General features: G+C 42.6%; 2 protein-coding genes across 2 annotated transcripts; both read left to right on the forward strand.

Moving 5' to 3' along the window:
* Nucleotides 1-3777: 3777 nt before the first annotated feature.
* Nucleotides 3778-9030, forward strand: LOC124017593 (ferritin, middle subunit-like). Its single transcript, XM_046332797.1, has 4 exons — nucleotides 3778-4080; nucleotides 4388-4534; nucleotides 8272-8397; nucleotides 8668-9030. Exons 1-4 carry the CDS (start codon nucleotides 3979-3981, stop codon nucleotides 8821-8823), a joined length of 531 nt encoding a protein of 176 aa, XP_046188753.1. The 5' UTR covers nucleotides 3778-3978; the 3' UTR covers nucleotides 8824-9030.
* A 3771-nt stretch (nucleotides 9031-12801) lies between these two features.
* On the forward strand, nucleotides 12802-18396 carry LOC124017596 (ferritin, middle subunit-like). The gene is made up of 3 exons (XM_046332800.1): nucleotides 12802-13110; nucleotides 13418-13564; nucleotides 18235-18396. Exons 1-3 carry the CDS (start codon nucleotides 13009-13011, stop codon nucleotides 18379-18381), a joined length of 396 nt encoding a protein of 131 aa, XP_046188756.1. The 5' UTR covers nucleotides 12802-13008; the 3' UTR covers nucleotides 18382-18396.
* The last annotated feature ends 72 nt before the right edge of the window (nucleotides 18397-18468 follow it).

The following is an 18468-nucleotide window of genomic DNA, read 5'->3' on the forward strand; positions in this document are numbered from 1 at the left end:
GTTTGTTTTCTTAAGTGTTGACCTGTAGTAATGATGTTTCAGTCTATTCAGGTTGTTTGCGCGGTCTTACTGAGCATCTTCATACCAGTGATAAATACTAACAATTGTAGACCAACCAACTAGTGGCTGAGGGTCATAACAATAGGATAAGTTCAACATGAGGTTTTATAAAGGATGTTACCTCTCTCTCACCACAGGGCACTATTACAAGAAATGTGACAGATACAATGTCAATTAAGGGCCCAACTGTCAACTCTACCCATAAAAGTGAAATGGGTAACTACAGTCAATGTAGACCTTAACTCTGCATCTCAAAAGGTTATTAGACAGCCTCGAGGGAAATCTGTATGCCGCGTGGGGCTGCAGCGTAGCCTAGTGGTTAGTGTTGGACTAGTAACTGAAATGTTGGAAGATCGAATCCCTGAGCTGACAAGCTACAAATTGGTTTCCAGAACCCCAGCTCAGAACACACAACTCAGCGATCCTACTCACGGATGGGCTATTGCAGCAGACGACCACACCGGGTTCCACTCCTATCTAGAGGTCGACCGATTAATCGGAATGGCCGACAATTAATCTTAATGGTTGTACAGTCGTCTCAAATAAAACTGTGAAGGACCTCTGCGTTACTCTGGACCATGATCTCTCTTTTGAAGAACATATCAAGACCATTTCGAGGACAGCTTTTTCCATCTACGTAATCTTGCAAAAATCAAACTTTCTGTTCTAATGATGCAGAAAAATTAATCCATGCTTTTGTCACTTCTAGGTTAGACTACTGCAATGCTCTACTTTCCGGCTACCCGGATAAAGCACTAAATAAACTTAAGTTAGTGCAAAATACGGCTGCTAGAATCCTGACTAGAACCCCCAAATTTGATCATATTACTCCAGTGCTAGCCTCTACACTGGCTTCCTGTCAAAGCAAGGGCTGATTTCAAGGTTTTACTGCTAACCTACAAAGCATTACATGGGCTTGCTCCTACCTATCTCTCTGATTTTGTCCTGCCGTACAAACCTACACGTATGCTACGGTCACAAGACGCAGGCCTCCTAATTGTCCCTAGAATTTCTAAGCAAACAGCTGGAGGCAGGGCTTTCTCCTATAGAGCTTCTTTTTTATGGAACGGTCTGCCTACCCATGTCAGAGACGCAAACTCGGTCTCAACCTTTAAGTCTTTACTGAAGACTCATCTCTTCAGTGGGTCATATGATTGAGTGTAGTCTGGCCCAGGAGTGGGAAGGTGAACGGAAAGGCTCTGGAGCAACGAACCGCCCTTGCTGTCTCAGCCTCCAGTATTTATGCTGCAGTAGTTTGTGTCGGGGGGCTAGGGTCAGTTTGTTATATCTGGAGTACCTCTCCTGTCCTATTCGGTGTCCTGTGTGAGTCCAAGTGTGCGTTCTCTAATTCTCTCCTTCTTTCTTTCTCTCTCTCGGAGGACCTGAGCCCTAGGACCATGCCCCAGGACTACCTGACATTATGACTCCTTGCTGTCCCCAGTCCACCTGGCCATGCTGCTGCTCCAGTTTCAACTGTTCTGCCTTACTATTATATGACCATGCTGGTCATTTATGAATATTTGAACATCTTGGCCATGTTCTGTTATAATCTCCACCCGGCACAGCCAGAAGAGGACTGGCCACCTCACATATGCTCTCTCTAATTCTCTCTTTCTCTCTCTCGGAGGACCTGAGCCCAAGGACCGTGCCCCAGGACGACCTGACATGATGACTCCTTGCTGTCCCCAGTCCACCTGACTGTGCTGCTGCTCCAGTTTCAACTGTTCTGCCTTGTTATTATTCGACCATGCTGGTCATTTATGAACATTTGAACATCTTGGCCATGTTCTGTTATAATCTCCATCCGGCACAGCCAGAAGAGGACTGGCCACCCCACATAGCCTGGTTCCTCTCTAGGTTTCTTCCTAGGTTTTGGCCTTTCTAGGGAGTTTTTCCTAGCCACTGTGCTTCTACACCTGCATTGCTTGCTGTTTGGGGTTTTAGGCTGGGTTTCTGTACAGCACATTGAGATATCAGCTAATGTACGAAGGGCTATATAAATACATTTGATTTGATTTGGTCTTCTGCCCCTGAACAAGGTAGTTAACCCACTGTTCCTAGGCCATCATTGAAAACAAGAATTTGTTCTTAACTGACTTCCCTAGTTAAAGGTAAAATACACATTTCTCTAGTGATGGAAAGTTCAGCTCTTACTGACATAAAATAAATCTTGACTCTTGTTTCAGTTGCTAATAGTTCTCCTACCAGCAAACTAACTGAATAATCACAATAGAAATCCTAATGCCTCTCGTTCACCATAAAGGGCTTATTGGAGCTGTCATATGGTTGCAAAGCTACTGGTAATTTACCAAAATTACTGAAGTCTTCTGTAATTAACAGGCAGTCTAACTTTGGTAATTTATACTTTAACTGAACATATTTATATTTTTCATGTGTCCATCTAGTACATGGGTTTCTAGTGGATAGACCAGGTGGTTGAAGGGGAAAATAGCCTAATTAAATGTGTTTGATCAACAATGGCATTTTCAATCATTCTGCCACTCATCCATTTTTCTTTACACAACTGCCACCAACATTTACAACCATGAAATACTGACATGGTAAAATAATTGAGTACATTTTTTTAAAGGTAATGGTTTTCACTAAGTTGATGGTTTATATTTAGGGTAATGTTTATCTAAAAGTACATTTTATATGTGAAAGCTCCATGGAGGGCCTGAGATTTGTGAGAATCTGAAGTACCTGAAAAGAAGGCACCTGGCTAAACGACATGTTCCTTGACATTTACAAATATTTGTGTTACGGATCCCAATTACCTGCTGTCAAGGCAGCAGCTACTCTTCCTGGGGTCCAGCGAAATAAAGGCAGTTCTATACATTACAAACCAGATGTCGCCACACGTGTTTGCCCTCAGGCCACTACTCTACCACATATCGACAACACAAAATAAATGTGCGTGTCTATAGTGCATATGTGTCTCTTCACACTCCCCGCTGTCCAGCAAGTTGTATCTAACTATTTTAAAATCTAATTTACTGTTTGCATGACATGATGTGGAATAGTAGCCATGTCATGTCTCTCTGTAGTACTGTGCACCTCCCATAGTCTGTTCTGGACTTGGGGACTGTGATGAGACCTGGAGACATGTCTTGTGGGGTATGCATTGGTGTCTGAGTTGTGTGCTAGTAGTTTAAACTGACAGCTCGGTGCATTCAATATGTCAATAATTCTCACAAATACAAGTAGTGATGAAGTAAATTTATAGTAATGGTTATCAACTGTACTGCAGGGATGGAACGTAAAGTTGCAGGAAGTAGAGGTTGTGGTGTATCTTTAACTGCACTGTCGGTTAGGAGCTCGTAAGTCAGCATTTCACTGAAAGGTCTACTGTTGTATTTGGCGCATGTGAGTAATAAAATTGGATTTGATTTATTTTGAGTTACAGCGTGTTTTAAGTGGTGGTGTCCCATCCTTTCATGCTGTTGGCCTGAATACGACTAAATAGATGTAAATAGGGGAGTATGGTTTTTATTATATATATTTTTGTGAGTGTAGTGTTAGATGGTAGGGTATTTGTTGTATTTTTGGTTGGTGTGGTTGTTGATTAAAAAAGAAATAAGCAAAGTATAAGAGAGTTATACTCCAGTCTAGTAGGTGGCGGTAATGCAACATGTATTGGATGCCAACCTGCCGTTAAATCTCATCAAAGAAGGTCGATTTCACTGACGCGGTCCGCTTGGAACAATAAATAGAGCGAACAAGGCTCCTTCCAATTCACAACTCTGGGAAGACGCATGAAGAACTTCTTGCTTCAACAGTGATTGAACGGAACTCTTCTGCTCGCCTCCCGCGCAATATAACATTCCGGATTGATAACGTAATAACTACGTGAACTGTCTTAGTAAAATAATCTAAGAATCTCTAGATTTGTACCGTTAATTTTGATATAAAGTGAAAATGGAGTCTCAGGTCCGCCAGAACTATCACCACGATTGCGAAGTTGCAATCAACCGGATGATCAACATGGAGATGTTTGCCTCTTATACTTACACTTCAATGGTAAGGGGACTGTAATTGGCTACCAATAGGAACAGTTTGTTGCTTTACCTAATATTATTATGCCTGAGCCTTAATATTTTTTTCTGTACGCCTAGGCAACAGCTTTGAGGTAGACGTATCATTCAAATAAAGCTCATAAATATATCCTTGGACAGAGCGTATCTCATTGACAGGTTAATTGGCAGGTTACCAAGTAGGCTTATGATTTTCCGGATCATATTGCTGTGTCAATCATGCTTAGATCCCTCGATAATATAATGAGTTATATTTGACATGTGTTTCTAAACACACTTGTTTTTCAACCCAGGCTTTCTATTTCTCCCGTGACGATGTGGCTCTGCCTGGCTTCGCGCATTTCTTCAAGGAGAACAGCGACGAGGAGCGGGAGCACGCCGACAAGCAACTCTCCTTCCAGATCAAGAGAGGTGGACGCATTTTACTCCAGGACATCAAGGTGAGCGCCTGAGCGTCGAAAAACACATACCTTGTATACTGCGCAACAAAAAGAACGTTAACATCTTGGTAGAGGGTTCTCTGGTTGAAATGGTTCTTGTCTCAGTAAGAAAGGTTCTACCTGGAACCAAGTGGCTGATCTATAATCTATGGCAAGACGTCTAAAGAACCCTTTATAGTCAATCTAGAGCCTTTTTTTTAATACTGTGAAGTTGTTTTGGATTAGTAGTCATTCATGTTAATACTGAGTTCTTTGTAAGGCAGGCCCTGTGTGGCTGCCCTGGTATTAGAGCAAGGTGACCAGAAGAGATAATGTCCTGACCGCTTAGGCCTGAACACACTGCCTCCATTCCTTCATAACCACTGAATTGGTCATTGGTCACGCGCACTGACTACAACAGGTGTTGACTTTACGATGTGTACTTACTTGCTCAGAGTTAAAGATAAATATTTGCTAAATGGGAATGGTAACAAAGAATAACAAGGCTTTATACAAGTACTGAGACCATGTGCAGGGGTACGAGGTAGTTGAGATATAATACAGTAGGTAAGGGTTAAAAGTGACTTGGCAATGAGGATGTGTGACTGGTGTCAGTGTGTGGGGGGAGGGGGTTTGTAGACTAGTGAGTGCAAAATAAGTGGTTAAACTCTTCTACTCAGACCCCTGTTTGCCTCCAGAACAGCCTGCATTTTTTGGGACATTCTACAAGGTGTCTGAAACATTCCACAGGGATGTTGGTCCATGCTGACACTGAAATCAGGCATTTGCTGCAGATGGGCATATAGTCTTGCTGTGAACAGCCCGTTCCATCTCGTCCCAAAGATTCTCTATTGGTTTGAGGTCTGGGGACTGTGCAGTGAACATAACTCGCTGTTCCAGGCAATGTTTTCCCACTCAATTGCCCGTTGGAGACACTTTAATTTTAACTTAATGTAATACATCAATACAATCACTTTAGCCTTATATAAATAATGAAACATGTTTAATTTGGTTTAAATAATGCAAAAAAAAGTTTTGGTGAATGTAAAAGTGCAATATGTGCCATGTAAAAAAGCTAATGTTTAAGTTCCTTGCTCAGAACATGAGAACATACGAAAGTTGGTGGTTCCTTTTCACTTGAGTCTTTAATATTCCCAGGTAATAAGTTTTAGGTTGTAGTTATTATGACTATTTCTTTCAACCATTTGTATTTCATATACCTTTGACTATTGGAAGGGGAACAACTACTTCAAGGCCTAAAGCGAGTGTCACCGATTGAAACGCTATTAGCACGCACCCTGCTAACTAGCTAGCCATTTCACATCGGTTACACCAGCCTAATCTCGGAAGTTGCTAGGCTTGAAGTCACAAACCGCTCAATGCTTTAAGCACAGCGATGAGCTGCTGGCAAACGCACAAAAGTGCTGTTTGAATCACCGCTTACGAGCCAGCTGCTGCCTACCACCGCTCGGTCAGACTGCTCTATCAAATGTCAAATCATAGACTTCATTTTAACATAGTAACACAGAAATGAGCCTTAGGTCATTAATATGGTCAAATCCAGATACGAACATTTCGAAAACAAAACGTTTACCGTTCTGTATTTTACCTAACGGGTGGCATCCATAAGTCTAAATATTCCTGTTACATTGCACAACCTTCAATGTTGTTAACTAATTACATAATTATGACATAACAAGTCAGATGGCCCAAACTGTAGCATGTACCCTGACTCTGCGTGCAATCAACGCAAGAGAAGTGACACAATTTCCCTAGTTTAATATTGCCTGCTAACATGCATTTATTTGAACTAAATATGCATGTTTAAAACGTACATCTGTGTATTGATTTTAAGAAAGGTATTGTTTATGGTTAGGTTAATTTGTGCAACGATTGTGCTTTCTTCGCAAATGCTCTTTTGTTAAATCGTCCCCGTTTGGCAAAGTTGGCTGTCTTTGTTAGGAACAAATAGTCTTCACACAGTTCGCTAAGAGCCAGGTGGCCCAAACTGCTGCATGTGCCCTGACTGTTGCACAGAACAAAAGAGAAGTGACGCAATTTCCCTAGTTAAATGAAATTCATGTTAGCAGGCAATATTAACTAATATGCAGGTTTAAAAATATATACTTGTGTATTGATTTTAAGGCACCTTTTATGGTTAGGTACACATTGGTGCGTTTGCCAAATTGGTGATTTAACGAAGTAGGCTATGATAAATTAACTTATGGCTTAGATCCTGTTAACGGGATCGATATGACAACAGCCAGTGATTGTGCAGGGCGCCAAATTCAAAACAGATCTCCTAATTAAAATTCCTCAAACATACAAGTGTTTTACACCATTTTAAAGAAACGTATTAATACCACCAGTGTCCGATTTCAAAAAAGCTTTACCGAAAAAGCACACCATGCGATCGGAATTCAGCGCTCCGAAACAAAACGAGCCATACGGATCCGCCGTTTCGTGGAGTCAACAAAGTCAGAAATGGCATTATAAATATTCACTTACCTTTTCTCTTCATCTGAATGGAATCCCAGTTCCACAATAAATGTTTGAGTTGTTCGATGAAGTCCATTGATGTCCAAATATCTCCATTTTGTTCGCGTTTAGCCCAGTAATCCAAATTCATGAGGCACGACCAGGCAAAGTCATAAAGTTCCGTTACAGTCCGTAGAAACATGTCAAACGATCTATAGAATCAATCTTTAGGATGTTTTTATCATCAATCTTCAATAATGTTCCAACTGGAGAATTCCTTTGTCTTCAGAAATGCAATGGGCTGCAAGCTAACTCTCACGTGACCGCGTGTGACCAGCTCATGCCACTCTGGCAGACCTGACTCATTCAGCTCCCATTCCCCGTCCTTCACAGTAGAAGCATCAAACAAGGTTCTGAAGACTGTTGACATCTAGTGGAAGCCTTAAGAAGTGCATTATGACCCCGTAGACACTGTATATTAGATAGGCTATGAGTTGAAAAACTACAAAGCTCAGACTTCCTACTTCCTGGTTGGATTTTTTTCCTCAGCTTTTTGCCTGCCATAAGAGTCCTGTTATACTCAGACATCATTCAAACAGTTTTAGAAACTTCTGTGTTTCCTATCCAAATTTACTAATAATGTTAGCAACTGGGCCTGAGTAGCAAGCAGTTTAATCCGGGAACCTTAATCATCCAAGCTACTCAATACTGCCATAAGACGTTAAAAGGCACCACGTTGATTATATGCAACGCAGGACAAGCTAGATAATCTAGTAATAACTACACATGGTTGGTTGTTTTTTTAATAAGATTGGTTTAATGCTAGCTAGCTCCTTGCTGCATTCTCATAACAGGTAGTCAGCCTGCCACGCAGTCTCCTTGTGGAGTGCAATGTAATCGGCCGTGATCGGTGTCCAAAAATGCCGATTACCGATTGCTGTGACATCTTAACTCTGCCGTTCCGATTAATCGGTCGACCTCTAGATAGGAGTGGAACCCGGTGTGGTCGTCTGCTGTAATAGCCCATCCGTGAGTAGGACCTCTGAGCTGGGGTTCTGGAAACCTTTGGCGTCGCAAGCGCCATTCTCTATCGACTGAGCCACACCGGACCCATGATGTGCTTCATAAACTCCAGCTTATGTGGTTGTTAAAATGACTAAATCTTGATCTTTCTGCATTGGTTCCAGTTTGTCAGATATACTGATTGAACTGACTTTGAATTATGTATAGAAACATCTGCTAGTAGTCCCTAACCCTTCTGTGTTCACTGTCCTGTGTAGAAACCAGAACGTGATGAGTGGGGCAATGGGCTGGAGGCCATGCAGTGTGCTCTGCAGTTGGAGAAGAATGTGAACCAGGCCCTGCTGGACCTGCACAAGATTGCCTCTGACAAGGTTGACCCCCATGTAAGTAATATCATTACATAGAATACAGGTACTGTCCCAGGAGCTGATCAGGTTGTTGTACCTCTGCTAACTAATTACACAGGATTGTGTGACCTGCCTCTTTAGACGCATGAATGCCACTTTACACACACGATGCAGCTCGTGCAGGAGTTACACAGCTGTAAACACCTCATTATCTGCACTTATGCCATTACCACCAGGCTCTTGTGTGTTACTGTATCTACAATAGTCTGTAGTCATTCTCTTTTCTGACCTGTTTTCCCTCTTTAGCTGTGTCACTTCCTGGAGACCCATTACCTGAATGAGCAGGTGGAGGCCATTAAGAAGCTGGGAGACTACATCACAAACCTCACCAAGATGGATGCTGTCAACAACAAGATGGCAGAGTACCTGTTTGACAAGCACACCCTGGGAGGCCAGAGCTAAACCACTTCCATCCCCAGGCTACGGCCTCCAGCCTCAGACCAGGACTCCTGGCTTCTCTGATAGATCCTACTGGCTTTACATTTATAGGGAGGGGAGAGTGTTAAACTGGTGCAGTGCAACACTGCTGTGACATTGATGTTTTTGTTGACAACACTACTGTATTTTGGAGGCAAGGCATCTTGTAAAACAATAAAAAAGATCTCTAAAGTTTGTTTTCTTAAGTGTTGACCTGTAGTAATGATGTTTCAGTCTATTCAGGTTGTTTGCGCGGTCTTACTGAGCATCTTCATACCAGTGATAAATACTAACAATTGTAGACCAACCAACTAGTGGCTGAGGGTCATAACAATAGGATAAGTTCAACATGAGGTTTTATAAAGGATGTTACCTCTCTCTCACCACAGGGCACTATTACAAGAAATGTGACAGATACAATGTCAATTAAGGGCCCAACTGTCAACTCTACCCATAAAAGTGAAATGGGTAACTACAGTCAATGTAGACCTTAACTCTGCATCTCAAAAGGTTATTAGACAGCCTCGAGGGAAATCTGTATGCCGCGTGGGGCTGCAGCGTAGCCTAGTGGTTAGTGTTGGACTAGTAACTGAAATGTTGGAAGATCGAATCCCTGAGCTGACAAGCTACAAATTGGTTTCCAGAACCCCAGCTCAGAACACACAACTCAGCGATCCTACTCACGGATGGGCTATTGCAGCAGACGACCACACCGGGTTCCACTCCTATCTAGAGGTCGACCGATTAATCGGAATGGCCGACAATTAATCTTAATGGTTGTACAGTCGTCTCAAATAAAACTGTGAAGGACCTCTGCGTTACTCTGGACCATGATCTCTCTTTTGAAGAACATATCAAGACCATTTCGAGGACAGCTTTTTCCATCTACGTAATCTTGCAAAAATCAAACTTTCTGTTCTAATGATGCAGAAAAATTAATCCATGCTTTTGTCACTTCTAGGTTAGACTACTGCAATGCTCTACTTTCCGGCTACCCGGATAAAGCACTAAATAAACTTAAGTTAGTGCAAAATACGGCTGCTAGAATCCTGACTAGAACCCCCAAATTTGATCATATTACTCCAGTGCTAGCCTCTACACTGGCTTCCTGTCAAAGCAAGGGCTGATTTCAAGGTTTTACTGCTAACCTACAAAGCATTACATGGGCTTGCTCCTACCTATCTCTCTGATTTTGTCCTGCCGTACAAACCTACACGTATGCTACGGTCACAAGACGCAGGCCTCCTAATTGTCCCTAGAATTTCTAAGCAAACAGCTGGAGGCAGGGCTTTCTCCTATAGAGCTTCTTTTTTATGGAACGGTCTGCCTACCCATGTCAGAGACGCAAACTCGGTCTCAACCTTTAAGTCTTTACTGAAGACTCATCTCTTCAGTGGGTCATATGATTGAGTGTAGTCTGGCCCAGGAGTGGGAAGGTGAACGGAAAGGCTCTGGAGCAACGAACCGCCCTTGCTGTCTCAGCCTCCAGTATTTATGCTGCAGTAGTTTGTGTCGGGGGGCTAGGGTCAGTTTGTTATATCTGGAGTACCTCTCCTGTCCTATTCGGTGTCCTGTGTGAGTCCAAGTGTGCGTTCTCTAATTCTCTCCTTCTTTCTTTCTCTCTCTCGGAGGACCTGAGCCCTAGGACCATGCCCCAGGACTACCTGACATTATGACTCCTTGCTGTCCCCAGTCCACCTGGCCATGCTGCTGCTCCAGTTTCAACTGTTCTGCCTTACTATTATATGACCATGCTGGTCATTTATGAATATTTGAACATCTTGGCCATGTTCTGTTATAATCTCCACCCGGCACAGCCAGAAGAGGACTGGCCACCTCACATATGCTCTCTCTAATTCTCTCTTTCTCTCTCTCGGAGGACCTGAGCCCAAGGACCGTGCCCCAGGACGACCTGACATGATGACTCCTTGCTGTCCCCAGTCCACCTGACTGTGCTGCTGCTCCAGTTTCAACTGTTCTGCCTTGTTATTATTCGACCATGCTGGTCATTTATGAACATTTGAACATCTTGGCCATGTTCTGTTATAATCTCCATCCGGCACAGCCAGAAGAGGACTGGCCACCCCACATAGCCTGGTTCCTCTCTAGGTTTCTTCCTAGGTTTTGGCCTTTCTAGGGAGTTTTTCCTAGCCACTGTGCTTCTACACCTGCATTGCTTGCTGTTTGGGGTTTTAGGCTGGGTTTCTGTACAGCACATTGAGATATCAGCTAATGTACGAAGGGCTATATAAATACATTTGATTTGATTTGGTCTTCTGCCCCTGAACAAGGTAGTTAACCCACTGTTCCTAGGCCATCATTGAAAACAAGAATTTGTTCTTAACTGACTTCCCTAGTTAAAGGTAAAATACACATTTCTCTAGTGATGGAAAGTTCAGCTCTTACTGACATAAAATAAATCTTGACTCTTGTTTCAGTTGCTAATAGTTCTCCTACCAGCAAACTAACTGAATAATCACAATAGAAATCCTAATGCCTCTCGTTCACCATAAAGGGCTTATTGGAGCTGTCATATGGTTGCAAAGCTACTGGTAATTTACCAAAATTACTGAAGTCTTCTGTAATTAACAGGCAGTCTAACTTTGGTAATTTATACTTTAACTGAACATATTTATATTTTTCATGTGTCCATCTAGTACATGGGTTTCTAGTGGATAGACCAGGTGGTTGAAGGGGAAAATAGCCTAATTAAATGTGTTTGATCAACAATGGCATTTTCAATCATTCTGCCACTCATCCATTTTTCTTTACACAACTGCCACCAACATTTACAACCATGAAATACTGACATGGTAAAATAATTGAGTACATTTTTTTAAAGGTAATGGTTTTCACTAAGTTGATGGTTTATATTTAGGGTAATGTTTATCTAAAAGTACATTTTATATGTGAAAGCTCCATGGAGGGCCTGAGATTTGTGAGAATCTGAAGTACCTGAAAAGAAGGCACCTGGCTAAACGACATGTTCCTTGACATTTACAAATATTTGTGTTACGGATCCCAATTACCTGCTGTCAAGGCAGCAGCTACTCTTCCTGGGGTCCAGCGAAATAAAGGCAGTTCTATACATTACAAACCAGATGTCGCCACACGTGTTTGCCCTCAGGCCACTACTCTACCACATATCGACAACACAAAATAAATGTGCGTGTCTATAGTGCATATGTGTCTCTTCACACTCCCCGCTGTCCAGCAAGTTGTATCTAACTATTTTAAAATCTAATTTACTGTTTGCATGACATGATGTGGAATAGTAGCCATGTCATGTCTCTCTGTAGTACTGTGCACCTCCCATAGTCTGTTCTGGACTTGGGGACTGTGATGAGACCTGGAGACATGTCTTGTGGGGTATGCATTGGTGTCTGAGTTGTGTGCTAGTAGTTTAAACTGACAGCTCGGTGCATTCAATATGTCAATAATTCTCACAAATACAAGTAGTGATGAAGTAAATTTATAGTAATGGTTATCAACTGTACTGCAGGGATGGAACGTAAAGTTGCAGGAAGTAGAGGTTGTGGTGTATCTTTAACTGCACTGTCGGTTAGGAGCTCGTAAGTCAGCATTTCACTGAAAGGTCTACTGTTGTATTTGGCGCATGTGAGTAATAAAATTGGATTTGATTTATTTTGAGTTACAGCGTGTTTTAAGTGGTGGTGTCCCATCCTTTCATGCTGTTGGCCTGAATACGACTAAATAGATGTAAATAGGGGAGTATGGTTTTTATTATATATATTTTTGTGAGTGTAGTGTTAGATGGTAGGGTATTTGTTGTATTTTTGGTTGGTGTGGTTGTTGATTAAAAAAGAAATAAGCAAAGTATAAGAGAGTTATACTCCAGTCTAGTAGGTGGCGGTAATGCAACATGTATTGGATGCCAACCTGCCGTTAAATCTCATCAAAGAAGGTCGATTTCACTGACGCGGTCCGCTTGGAACAATAAATAGAGCGAACAAGGCTCCTTCCAATTCACAACTCTGGGAAGACGCATGAAGAACTTCTTGCTTCAACAGTGATTGAACGGAACTCTTCTGCTCGCCTCCCGCGCAATATAACATTCCGGATTGATAACGTAATAACTACGTGAACTGTCTTAGTAAAATAATCTAAGAATCTCTAGATTTGTACCGTTAATTTTGATATAAAGTGAAAATGGAGTCTCAGGTCCGCCAGAACTATCACCACGATTGCGAAGTTGCAATCAACCGGATGATCAACATGGAGATGTTTGCCTCTTATACTTACACTTCAATGGTAAGGGGACTGTAATTGGCTACCAATAGGAACAGTTTGTTGCTTTACCTAATATTATTATGCCTGAGCCTTAATATTTTTTTCTGTACGCCTAGGCAACAGCTTTGAGGTAGACGTATCATTCAAATAAAGCTCATAAATATATCCTTGGACAGAGCGTATCTCATTGACAGGTTAATTGGCAGGTTACCAAGTAGGCTTATGATTTTCCGGATCATATTGCTGTGTCAATCATGCTTAGATCCCTCGATAATATAATGAGTTATATTTGACATGTGTTTCTAAACACACTTGTTTTTCAACCCAGGCTTTCTATTTCTCCCGTGACGATGTGGCTCTGCCTGGCTTCGCGCATTTCTTCAAGGAGAACAGCGACGAGGAGCGGGAGCACGCCGACAAGCAACTCTCCTTCCAGATCAAGAGAGGTGGACGCATTTTACTCCAGGACATCAAGGTGAGCGCCTGAGCGTCGAAAAACACATACCTTGTATACTGCGCAACAAAAAGAACGTTAACATCTTGGTAGAGGGTTCTCTGGTTGAAATGGTTCTTGTCTCAGTAAGAAAGGTTCTACCTGGAACCAAGTGGCTGATCTATAATCTATGGCAAGACGTCTAAAGAACCCTTTATAGTCAATCTAGAGCCTTTTTTTTAATACTGTGAAGTTGTTTTGGATTAGTAGTCATTCATGTTAATACTGAGTTCTTTGTAAGGCAGGCCCTGTGTGGCTGCCCTGGTATTAGAGCAAGGTGACCAGAAGAGATAATGTCCTGACCGCTTAGGCCTGAACACACTGCCTCCATTCCTTCATAACCACTGAATTGGTCATTGGTCACGCGCACTGACTACAACAGGTGTAGACTTTACGATGTGTACTTACTTGCTCAGAGTTAAAGATAAATATTTGCTAAATGGGAATGGTAACAAAGAATAACAAGGCTTTATACAAGTACTGAGACCATGTGCAGGGGTACGAGGTAGTTGAGATATAATACAGTAGGTAAGGGTTAAAAGTGACTTGGCAATGAGGATGTGTGACTGGTGTCAGTGTGTGGGGGGAGGGGGGGTTTGTAGACTAGTGAGTGCAAAATAAGTGGTTAAACTCTTCTACTCAGACCCCTGTTTGCCTCCAGAACAGCCTGCATTTTTTTGGGACATTCTACAAGGTGTCTGAAACATTCCACAGGGATGTTGGTCCATGCTGACACGCTGAAATCAGGCATTTGCTGCAGATGTTACGGCGATATAGTCTTGCTGTGAACAGCCCGTTCCATCTCGTCCCAAAGATTCTCTATTGGTTTGAGGTCTGGGGACTGTGCAGTGAACATAACTCGCTGTTCCAGGCAATGTTTTCCCACTCAATTGCCCGTTGGAGACACTTTAATTTTAACTTAATGTAATACATCAATACAATTACTTTAGCCTTATATAAATAATGAAACATGTTTAATTTGGTTTAAATAATGCAAAGAAAAGTTTTGGTGAATGTAAAAGTGCAATATGTGCCATGTAAAAAAGCTAATGTTTAAGTTCCTTGCTCAGAACATGAGAACATACGAAAGTTGGTGGTTCCTTTTCACTTGAGTCTTTAATATTCCCAGGTAATAAGTTTTAGGTTGTAGTTATTATGACTATTTGTGTGTGGATGACGGATCACCACCTCAAGCTGAACTTCGGCAAGACGGAGCTGCTCTTCCTCCCGGGAAGGACTGCCCGTTCCATGATCTCGCCATCACGGTTGACAACTCCATTGTGTCCTCCTCCCAGAGCGCTAAGAACCTTGGCGTGATCCTGGACAACACCCTGTCGTTCTCAACTAACATCAAGGCGGTGGCCCGTTCCTGTAGGTTCATGCTCTACAACATCCGCAGAGTACGACCCTGCCTCACACAGGAAGCGGCGCAGGTCCTAATCCAGGCACTTGTCATCTCCCGTCTGGATTACTGCAACTCGCTGTTGGCTGGGCTCCCTGCCTGTGCCATTAAACCCCTACAACTCATCCAGAACGCCGCAGCCCGTCTAGTGTTCAACCTTCCCAAGTTCTCTCACGTCACCCCGCTCCTCCGCTCTCTCCACTGGCTTCCAGTTGAAGCTCGCATCCGCTACAAGACCATGGTGCTTGCCTACGGAGCTGTGAGGGGAACGGCACCTCAGTACCTCCAGGCTCTGATCAGGCCCTACACCCAAATAAGGGCACTGCGTTCATCCACCTCTGGCCTGCTCGCCTCCCTACCACTGAGGAAGTACAGTTCCCGCTCAGCCCAGTCAAAACTGTTCGCTGCTCTGGCTCCCCAATGGTGGAACAAACTCCCTCACGACGCCAGGACAGCGGAGTCAATCACCACCTTCCGGAGACACCTGAAACCCCACCTCTTTAAGGAATACTTAGGATAGGATAAAGTAATCCTTCTCACCCCCTCCCCCCTTAAAATATTTAGATGCACTATTGTAAAGTGGCTGTTCCACTGGATGTCATAAGGTGAATGCACCAATTTGTAAGTCGCTCTGGATAAGAGCGTCTGCTAAATGACTTAAATGTAAATGTTAAATGTACTATTTCTTTCAACCATTTGTATTTCATATACCTTTGACTATTGGAAGGGGAACAACTACTTCAAGGTCTCAAAGCGAGTGTCACCGATTGAAACGCTATTAGCACGCACCCTGCTAACTAGCTAGCCATTTCACATCGGTTACACCAGCCTAATCTCGGAAGTTGCTAGGCTTGAAGTCACAAACCGCTCAATGCTTTAAGCACAGCGATGAGCTGCTGGCAAACGCACAAAAGTGCTGTTTGAATCACCGCTACGAGCCAGCTGCTGCCTACCACCGCTCGGTCAGACTGCTCTATCAAATGTCAAATCATAGACTTCATTTTAACATAGTAACACAGAAATGAGCCTTAGGTCATTAATATGGTCAAATCCAGATACGAACATTTCGAAAACAAAATGTTTACCGTTCTGTATTTTACCTAACGGGTGGCATCCATAAGTCTAAATATTCCTGTTACATTGCACAACCTTCAATGTTGTTAACTAATTACATAATTATGACATAACAAGTCAGATGGCCCAAACTGTAGCATGTACCCTGACTCTGCGTGCAATCAACGCAAGAGAAGTGACACAATTTCCCTAGTTTAATATTGCCTGCTAACATGCATTTATTTGAACTAAATATGCATGTTTAAAACGTACATCTGTGTATTGATTTTAAGAAAGGCATTGTTTATGGTTAGGTTAATTTGTGCAACGATTGTGCTTTCTTCGCAAATGCTCTTTTGTTAAATCGTCCCCCGTTTGGCAAAGTTGGCTGTCTTTGTTAGGAACAAATAGTCTTCACACAGTTCGCTAAGAGCCAGGTGGCCCAAACTGCTGCATGTGCCCTGACTGTTGCACAGAACAAAAGAGAAGTGACGCAATTTCCCTAGTTAAATGAAATTCATGTTAGCAGGCAATATTAACTAATATGCAGGTTTAAAAATATATACTTGTGTATTGATTTTAAGGCACCTTTTATGGTTAGGTACACATTGGTGCGTTTGCCAAATTGGTGATTTAACGAAGTAGGCTATGATAAATTAACTTATGGCTTAGATCCTGTTAACGGGATCGATATGACAACAGCCAGTGATTGTGCAGGGCGCCAAATTCAAAACAGATCTCCTAATTAAAATTCCTCAAACATACAAGTGTTTTACACCATTTTAAAGAAACGTATTAATACCACCAGTGTCCGATTTCAAAAAAGCTTTACCGAAAAAGCACACCATGCGATCGGAATTCAGCGCTCCGAAACAAAACGAGCCATACGGATCCGCCGTTTCGTGGAGTCAACAAAGTCAGAAATGGCATTATAAATATTCACTTACCTTTTCTCTTCATCTGAATGGAATCCCAGTTCCACAATAAATGTTTGAGTTGTTCGATGAAGTCCATTGATGTCCAAATATCTCCATTTTGTTCGCGTTTAGCCCAGTAATCCAAATTCATGAGGCACGACCAGGCAAAGTCATAAAGTTCCGTTACAGTCCGTAGAAACATGTCAAACGATCTATAGAATCAATCTTTAGGATGTTTTTATCATCAATCTTCAATAATGTTCCAACTGGAGAATTCCTTTGTCTTCAGAAATGCAATGGGCTGCAAGCTAACTCTCACGTGACCGCGTGTGACCAGCTCATGCCACTCTGGCAGACCTGACTCATTCAGCTCCCATTCCCCGTCCTTCACAGTAGAAGCATCAAACAAGGTTCTGAAGACTGTTGACATCTAGTGGAAGCCTTAAGAAGTGCATTATGACCCCGTAGACACTGTATATTAGATAGGCTATGAGTTGAAAAACTACAAAGCTCAGACTTCCTACTTCCTGGTTGGATTTTTTTCCTCAGCTTTTTGCCTGCCATAAGAGTCCTGTTATACTCAGACATCATTCAAACAGTTTTAGAAACTTCTGTGTTTCCTATCCAAATTTACTAATAATGTTAGCAACTGGGCCTGAGTAGCAAGCAGTTTAATCCGGGAACCTTAATCATCCAAGCTACTCAATACTGCCATAAGACGTTAAAAGGCACCACGTTGATTATATGCAACGCAGGACAAGCTAGATAATCTAGTAATAACTACACATGGTTGGTTGTTTTTTTTATAAGATTGGTTTAATGCTAGCTAGCTCCTTGCTGCATTCTCATAACAGGTAGTCAGCCTGCCACGCAGTCTCCTTGTGGAGTGCAATGTAATCGGCCGTGATCGGTGTCCAAAAATGCCGATTACCGATTGCTGTGACATCTTAACTCTGCCGTTCCGATTAATCGGTCGACCTCTAGATAGGAGTGGAACCCGGTGTGGTCGTCTGCTGTAATAGCCCATCCGTGAGTAGGACCTCTGAGCTGGGGTTCTGGAAACCTTTGGCGTCGCAAGCGCCATTCTCTATCGACTGAGCCACACCGGACCCATGATGTGCTTCATAAACTCCAGCTTATGTGGTTGTTAAAATGACTAAATCTTGATCTTTCTGCATTGGTTCCAGTTTGTCAGATATACTGATTGAACTGACTTTGAATTATGTATAGAAACATCTGCTAGTAGTCCCTAACCCTTCTGTGTTCACTGTCCTGTGTAGAAACCAGAACGTGATGAGTGGGGCAATGGGCTGGAGGCCATGCAGTGTGCTCTGCAGTTGGAGAAGAATGTGAACCAGGCCCTGCTGGACCTGCACAAGATTGCCTCTGACAAGGTTGACCCCCATGTAAGTAATATCATTACATAGAATACAGGTACTGTCCCAGGAGCTGATCAGGTTGTTGTACCTCTGCTAACTAATTACACAGGATTGTGTGACCTGCCTCTTTAGACG

The sequence above is a fragment of the Oncorhynchus gorbuscha genome, unplaced genomic scaffold (genome assembly GCF_021184085.1).
Source record: "Oncorhynchus gorbuscha isolate QuinsamMale2020 ecotype Even-year unplaced genomic scaffold, OgorEven_v1.0 Un_scaffold_2823, whole genome shotgun sequence".
NCBI lineage: Eukaryota > Metazoa > Chordata > Actinopteri > Salmoniformes > Salmonidae > Oncorhynchus > Oncorhynchus gorbuscha.

Excerpts from the sequence above, each read along its gene's own strand:
- LOC124017593 (XM_046332797.1), top strand. The coding sequence starts at position 3,979 with ATGGAGTCTCAGGTCCGCCAGAACTATCACCACGATTGCGAAGTTGCA. Across the intron at positions 4,081-4,387 it reads CTTATACTTACACTTCAATG|GCTTTCTATTTCTCCCGTGA; the intron begins GTAAGGGGACTG and ends TTTTCAACCCAG. Across the intron at positions 8,398-8,667 it reads CTGACAAGGTTGACCCCCAT|CTGTGTCACTTCCTGGAGAC; the intron begins GTAAGTAATATC and ends TTCCCTCTTTAG.
- LOC124017596 (XM_046332800.1), top strand. The coding sequence starts at position 13,009 with ATGGAGTCTCAGGTCCGCCAGAACTATCACCACGATTGCGAAGTTGCA. Across the intron at positions 13,111-13,417 it reads CTTATACTTACACTTCAATG|GCTTTCTATTTCTCCCGTGA; the intron begins GTAAGGGGACTG and ends TTTTCAACCCAG. Across the intron at positions 13,565-18,234 it reads TTTTACTCCAGGACATCAAG|AAACCAGAACGTGATGAGTG; the intron begins GTGAGCGCCTGA and ends TGTCCTGTGTAG.